The 7923-nt window shown below is 40.4% G+C and overlaps 2 protein-coding genes across 3 annotated transcripts in view; one reads left to right on the forward strand and one right to left on the reverse strand.

Moving 5' to 3' along the window:
- The window catches only part of Gfm2 (G elongation factor mitochondrial 2), a 41904-nt gene extending 39938 nt beyond the window's left edge, over positions 1-1966 (reverse strand). For both annotated transcript variants that reach the window (XR_003377788.1, XM_005356448.3), the window contains exon 1: positions 1892-1966. The gene's annotated coding sequence lies outside the window, so the exon portion shown is untranslated. The remainder of the gene's footprint in view (positions 1-1891) is intronic.
- Positions 1967-1996: 30 nt separating this feature from the next.
- Positions 1997-7923, forward strand: part of Nsa2 (NSA2, ribosome biogenesis homolog) — a 7062-nt gene continuing 1135 nt past the window's right edge. Inside the window, exons 1-4 of the mRNA XM_005356449.2 lie at positions 1997-2184; positions 3643-3830; positions 3919-4069; positions 5907-6085. Coding sequence (XP_005356506.1) covers positions 2182-2184; positions 3643-3830; positions 3919-4069; positions 5907-6085 — 521 coding nt within the window. The 5' untranslated portion in view covers positions 1997-2181. The remainder of the gene's footprint in view (positions 2185-3642; positions 3831-3918; positions 4070-5906; positions 6086-7923) is intronic.

Below are 7923 nucleotides of genomic sequence, written 5' to 3' on the forward strand. Positions count from 1 at the left end.
AAATCGCCCGGCCACAAGTAATTTTTAAAGATTTAAAACATTTTTATTTCTGTGTCCCTGTGAATGCATGCCATGTATGTAAAGGTGCCTGCAATGACAGCTGGGAAAAGAACAGCAATTCCTAGATTCAGGTTAAAGTAATTTCTTGATCTAGAAGTTGATTAAAGAAGAAGCTGATTAAATAGGGCCTGAAAACCCACCGAGACATACATCTGCAGTATATCAATTTTCTGGATGTATGTCCCACTTCAATAAAATCTTTAAAAAACAAAACAAAAGTTGAAAGGTGGTGGTACATGCCTTTAATCTCAGCATCAGGAGGTAGAGGCAGGCGGATCTCTGTGAGTTTGATGACAGCCTGGTCTACAGTGAGTTTCAGGACAGGCTACAAAACTACACAGAAAAACCCTGTCTCAAAAAACAAAAAAAAAAACTAAAACCAAAAACAACTTGCTGGAGTCTCAGGTCTTCTTAGATAAACCACTAGAAATCTCTGCACTTTGTTTTTTTTTTAATAAATATTTATTTATTTATTATGTATACAATATTCTGTCTGTGTGTATATCTGTAGGTTAGAAGAGGGCACCAGACCTCATTACAGATGGTTGTGAGCCACCATGTGGTTGCTGGGAATTGAACTCAGGACCTTTGGAAGAGCAGGCAATGCTCCTGAACCACTGAGCCATTTCTCCAGTTATTTATTTATTATGTATACAATATTCTGTCTGTGTGTATGTCTGTAGGCCAGAAGAGGGCACCAGACCTCATTACAGATGGTTGTGAGCCACCATGTGGTTGCTGGGAATTGAACTCAGGACCTTTGGAAGAGCAGGCAATGCTCCTGAACCACTGAGCCATTTCTCCAGCCCCAAGAAATCTCTGCACTTTGATCTTTCATCTACGGCATCACAGAAACAGCATGAAAGCTAACTCCACACATTCAGTAAGGACTGTGTTTAGCACTGCTTTCTAGGTGGATAAAGACAATTCTTGCACTCACACTGACTCTAGGCAACTCAAACAAAACAAAATACTATGGAGACAAAAACCTGAATCAAAGCACTAAGACTTCTTGGGATGAATACTTTCTAATATTGGTAGTTCCAAACTTAAGCATTAACTAGGATTTTGTTTTTTTTTTTTTGACTACTAGGGGTTGATGAGATGGTTCAGCTGTTAAAAGCCTTGGCTGTCCTTCCAGAGGACCCAGATTCAGTTCCCAGCATCCACTAGTACTCCAAACTATCTTTCGTGATCCAACACCTTCTCCTAGCCTCCGAGGACTCCAGGCACGCTCCTGGTGCACAGACATACATGTATGCAAAACACCCATACACATTAAATAAAATAAAGTCACAAAACACACCTTTTAAAAGGTAAAACTGACCCTAATTTCATGTGCTTTCTTGGGAATTCCTTCCCGGTAATAGAGAGCCAGTTCACCCAGGTTCGCTCAGTCTTAGTTCCCGAATTGCAATAACCGGCCTCAAGAACTTAGGGAATTAAGTCCTGAACCTCCACAAAAACGAAATGATCTCTTGCTTTCCTGGCAGTTGGCCCAGCAGTTTTACTTTCTACATAATAAATTTCAATTACTTGTGCACACATTAGTGACAAAAGAAAAACAAAACAATCAGTCGCCCTTGATAAAGGATGAAGAAAAACGTCCCTAATTTAGCAGGCATCAAGGGCTGGGCTGCTGGAGCCTGCTGTCAGCCGCAGCCACAAGGTCAGCAGTCCCCAGCACAAGCACAGTGTGGCACTCACAAAGCACTGTGCACCAACGACTAGCTTCTCTCGGCCAGACTGAGGGGAGCAAGGGGCGCCCGCCACTCCAAAACAGGCAACAGGCTCACGTTACAACTCCCCACTACCTAAAAAAGCCCCATACCTGCAGAAGGAACGTACAGACCCGCTGGCTTGCGGCGCCGCAGGAGGCAGACCTTCCCATTTCCGGCGGTGCGTCAGATAAATAGCGCCTCCTAGCAACTTCCGCTCTGCTGCCTAGAAAGCGGAGAGCCAACTCGGAACGGCTGTGTGGCGCTCACTCTTCACTCGGCCTTCTTAAAGTGTTGCCCTTTCCCGTTCCGCCTTGCGCGGCGAGTGCTCGTGGGTCAGTGAGAGCCAGAAGAGGTTTTTCGCAGTCGGGAGGTCGCGGACGGCTGTTCCGCAGCTGTCATCATGGTAAGGAGGCCGCTTCGGGCGCTGGCGGCGGAGGGCTTGAGGGTTAGCGTGCTCGGACTGTCGCGGGAGGAGGACGGTGGCAGGCGGAACTGAGACGCGGTGGAGTTGGATGTAGACTCCGGGAACTTAGCTGCGGGACGGGGAACACAAGTGAGACGGTTCACTACTAAAGTCCTAGCGTGGCGTCAGTGTCAGCCGGATGGAACAGAGTTGAGGCTTGTGATAATAACCTTGTATAGTAAGCACTAATTGACATCCCACCATTTTACTGCTAAGTAAGTAAACCTATAGTCTTTGCAAGAAGCCAAACAGCGAATACATTGCGGAACCAAACCTGTCTGTCTATACTGCCTGCCCTTTTCTTTCTACTGGATGTTTCTCTACAAAATGGAATGCCTTATACCTTTCTTTAGTTGCTCCAGAGTTCATGTGATAGCAGTTAAAAACACCATCCGTAATAGTTTTGTTACTTAGCATTATTCTCTAAACTGGACTTGACCTTGCATTATTGTCATTTTTTGTGGGCTCAACATGTAAATAAATGCTGATCAGTTTCATTGTTAAATTGATAAAAAAATGAAACTATTTAGGATGCAAAGGGATCCCATACAGTACTGACAATGAACAAAATGATACATCCACTTCGGAAGACAGTTATGGCAGTGGACAATTTCCATACAGAGATCTGAATTCAACTATATTATTGAAACTTTACTGCTAACTACCAAAGGGAAAAAAGTCCACATAACCATCATGTGGGCAGTGGACAGACAAATGAGTTTATGTTCTCACACCGGGACACTACCCATCATTATAAAATAGTTAAGCACTGATATGCACAAGGATATATTCCAGTTGAAAGAAGCCAGATGCAAAAGTGTATATGTTCTGTAGAAAAAAGTAAACATAGAAATATAAGGTTGTGCCAGGCGGTGGTGGCGCACGCCTTTAATCCCAGCACTCGGGAGGCAGAGGCAGGCAGATCTCTGTGAGTTCGAGACTAGCCTGGTCTACAGAGCTAGTTCCAGGACAGGCTCCAAAGCCACAGAGAAACCCTGTCTCGAAAAACCAAAAAAAAAAAAGAACCAAAAAAACAAAACAGAAATTACAACTCAAACCTATAGCTAAAAATGGCAAATTTTGTTTTATGTAAATTGTTTTTTGGTAAAACTGACAAAGTTTCTAATAAAAATACCTGAAAATAATTTACCTTATTGTCCAAAGGAAAACAATGATGAAATCCTGTAGTTCCCTCATCTCTTCAGTAGACAAATCTCTTCATTGGACAGGACCTTTTTCCTGGGATTCATGCCGGTGTAAACATATGAATGATGGGCTAGGTTAAAGTATATTTAATTTACATCCTATGAAAGGTGATAGTACTAGAGTCATTAAAGCTTTGGGTAGTGTGGGAGGGAGTTTTACCTAAATAAAGTAATGTTTCTTAAATCATTTCAGCCACAAAACGAGCATATTGAATTACACCGTAAACGCTATGGATATCGTTTGGATTACCATGAGAAAAAGAGAAAGAAAGAAAGTCGGGAGGCCCATGAACGTTCAAAGAAGGCAAAGAAAATGATTGGCCTGAAGGCTAAGCTCTACCATAAGCAGCGCCATGCTGAGAAAATACAAATGAAAAAAACGTAAGTGGTCCTGTCTAACTCTTGGGATCGGGAACACCATTGGGTGATAATTGCCAAGCACATTCCAAATCTCTTTCCTTTCTGATAGTATTAAGATGCACGAAAAGAGAAACACCAAGCAAAAGAATGATGAAAAGACTCCACAAGGAGCAGTACCTGCCTACCTGCTGGACAGAGAGGGGCAATCTAGAGCAAAGGTGCTTTCCAACATGATTAAGCAGAAACGAAAAGAGAAGGCGGTAAGCGATAAAAAAATTAATCTTGTCTTGTTTGACAGAAATATTTAAATTAAAATTTGAGGTTCTAGGTTTATCTCCGGTTTAATTTGGAACATTAAGTGCAACAATAGTTCCATTTGCATATCAAAGTCCTAAAATGTTTCGTAAATTTTTTATTTTAATGATTTAAGATTTGATTATTTTTATTTTATATGTATGTTTGCCCATGTGTGTGCATTTATGACACTGCATGATGTCGACAAAGGCCAGAACTGGAATTACTGTTGTGAGCTGCTATGTGGGTGCTGAGAACTGAACCCAGGTACTCTGAAAAGCGGCATTTGAAGGGCTCCTGGCTGCTAAGCCAGCTCTCAAGCCACAATTTTATAAATTTAGTTTGATAGAAACTTCTGTCTTATCACCAAGATTGAAATATCCCCGTTGAAAAAAATTCGAATTTAAGTTTTAACAAAAGGTATCACTGGGAGCTGTGGAGTAGCTCAGTTGATAAAAGTTTGCCTAGTTTGTCTGTAATCCCAGCACTTGGTGGGGGGGCAGGAGGATCAGAAGTTCAAGGTCATCCTTTGCTAAATAGCAAGTTTGAAACCAATTTCATCTACATGAAATCCTGCAAGCCATTAGAATGTCATACATTTGGCTAGTCAGTAGTGGTACATGCTTTTAATCCCACCACTCAGGAGGCAGAGGCAGGTAGATCTCTGAGTTAGAGGCCAGCCTGGTCTACAGAGCTAGTTCCAGGACAGGCTCCAAAGCCACAGAGAAACCCTGTCTCGAAAAACCACAAAAAGAGAATGCCATACATCTTTCATTTAAAAACTAACTAAAAACTACGTAATGAACCTTAAGAATTCAGTAGATAATGACTTCCTACAATTGAAAATCCCTGATGCTGTTGTACTGTGGAGAAAAACACAACTTACTTGTTTTTCCTGCCTTGCAGTGCCAAAATTGGTTCTAGTGGAAAATTTCCAAAGGGACTTAACGTAGATAAAAATTCAACAATTATTTTAGTACACCCTTTACAAGTACTGTCAAACTAGCTAAAATTCTGTCCCAATTTGAAAAAGAGCAAATTTTTAAGCACCTGTGAATAGAATAAGCAACCTAATAGAAAAATGCATAGTATTGAAATCTTTTTTTTCAATTTGTAAATATCCCATATTAGAATGTTGTGACGAGTAGCGGTTATCTACTCAATGAATAACTTGAACTAGTCTAACTGCAGATAAAAGAATCTAGAGTTCAGGGGGAGGGAAATGGGAGGCGGTGGCGGGGAGGAGGCAGAAATCCTTAATTAAATAAATAAATTAAAAAAAAATCTAGAGTTCAAGTGATTATAAGTCATTCTTGGCTGCCAGGTCCTTGTGAAATGCTGGAGTTGCTCCGAGAACCCATGTCTTAGGAATATTAGTCCAGTATTCTTTTCAGTGCCTAGTATTGCTATACCTTGAGAGGTTTTGTTTTGTGTGTCTGTGTATTCTGGAGCAGTTGAGAACACCTGACAACCTCAAAGTCCACTTCAGGGTAAACTAACGAAGAAACTAAGTAGGATAGTGAGCTTGTAACTAGTAACTAGGACATGCACTGCTTGCCTTAGAGGAACATAACAAGGTATGAAGAAATCTTAGGTTAACCAAACCATTTATTTAATGTACCAGAATATATGAACTTAACTGATTTTTCTTAATGATGGCTTCTGAAGAAACAGCACAGACTTCCCCGAAACAGTTGAACAACAAGTGAAGTGTGCTGATTGGTTTAGAAGTGAGTGTTCTGCTCTAACTAAAACACGTGACTCATTCTTACTCTTTATTACAATACAAACCTGCACTTCTAGGGAAAATGGGAAGTCCCTCTACCCAAAGTTCGTGCCCAAGGAGAAACAGAAGTATTGAAAGTTATTCGAACAGGAAAAAGAAAAAAGAAGGCATGGAAGAGGATGGTTACTAAAGTCTGCTTTGTTGGTGATGGTTTTACAAGAAAACCACCTAAATATGAAAGGTTTATCAGGCCGATGGTAAGTTTCTATGGGAGTATGATGACTTAATGTTAGCCCCTTGTTAAATATTCTTGGATAAAGAATATTACAGTTTCCTGAAATTGCTAAAATTGATGTGAAAAACAGCTTGGAGAGCATTTTGTGCTATTTTTGTTACATCATTAGTGGAAACTTACTTTGTATTTCCATGAATCTAGGCTGAGTCTTAACTTCAGATTCATAATAGATTTTAGATGAAAGAATTTTTATAACATTGCTAGTGAATTCTTTTTTTTTTTTTTTGGTTTTTCGAGACAGGGTTTCTCTGTGGTTTTGGAGCCTGTAGCTCTTGTAGACCAGGCTGGTCTCGAATTCACAGAGATCCGCCTGCCTCTGCCTCCCGAGTGCTGGGATTAAAGGTGTGTCCCACCACCGCCTGGCTGCTAGTGAATTCTTATATTTAAGCATTATACACTAGACTCTTCATTCTTTTATAGTCATATTTTCCTTATTCAACAAGGTAGATGCTATATGCCTGAAGTGCTAGGCCTTTGATACCAACCCATTAGACAATTTGAGTAAGAATGTTTGCTTACATTTGATCTTACCCAAAAGACAAAAAAAGCACTGGACTTAGCGTGAGCTTTAGTGAGGTAAATGTCGTTTTTACTTCTTTTGAGTACATTCTAAATAGTATAACTGTTCTTATAAGGACTATAAAATAGCTTAATTTCTGTTGATAGTAGTAATAATATCTTCACAAACTAATCTCCTGCCTAGAATTTCCCCTTGTGCTTTGAAAACTATGGAACTGATTATTTTTCAGAATCATTTCCGAGATTTCAAGTGCCACCATAGTCTAGCCTGCTTAGATACATGAGTGTTGGTGGTGTTGATCTTAATGCTCAATCTAAATAATTGGTAATGGATTCAAATGCTACAATCACTGCTAACAGCTTTTTTCACTGGATAGGGCAGTTTCTACCCCCCCCCCCATTCATTTACTGTACCAGAGGCTACCTGTCTGCAGAGCCCAGAACATTTGTTCATTCATGATCCTGACTTTAATTTTGTATTTATAATGTTTGGAATAAATTTTGGTGGCATTTTTTTTTCCCCAGGGAGGGACCTTTCTCTCAATACTAAGAACTTAATTAAACATCATTTTCCTTCCATCCCCAGAGGTAAAAATAAAGCAAAACTGCATGATGTTCTGACATATAAAGTACTGTACTGACAGGACCCCATTTGAGGGACTTGGTGGCATCTCTGTGACAAGGACCTCTCAGACTATTCTCCAGTCTTTGAGTCATATTACCATCTACATAAAGAAAGCTAACACCCACCAATTCCTTTTTCTTCCCCATGTTTAAAGAAGGCTGGAGTATTAGGAATCTGAAATTGGAGCCCATAGGTTTGATTCCATTTACCACATACAATTTAATCAAGCGTGCAGACCCGGAGGGCTCTTGGGAGGTTGTCATGTATAAACGAGGTACTCGTGAGCTCTAGCAGTGTCTGGCACAGAGTAAGCTCAGTGAGTGCAGTGACTAGAAAAACACAGCTATTAACTGGGTATTCTGACATGGGAAACCTTTTGGATTGTGTATACTTCTTTCTACCACATTTATCCACTGAGATATTTAGTCTGTTGAAATGTTAATATTTTATTTGATAGTTTAAGACAATATTCATCTCCTAGTTGAGATGACTAGAAGAGTAGAAAAGGGATCTAAAGCCCCTGCCCACCATGTAAACTCATTCTTGTGGTTGACTTTCTAGGGTCTGCGTTTCAAAAAAGCTCACGTCACACATCCTGAACTGAAAGCTACCTTTTGCTTGCCGATACTTGGTGTGAAAAAGAATCCATCATCCC

This window comes from Microtus ochrogaster, chromosome 19, assembly GCF_000317375.1.
Source record: "Microtus ochrogaster isolate Prairie Vole_2 chromosome 19, MicOch1.0, whole genome shotgun sequence".
In the NCBI taxonomy this organism is placed as follows: Eukaryota; Metazoa; Chordata; class Mammalia; order Rodentia; family Cricetidae; genus Microtus; species Microtus ochrogaster.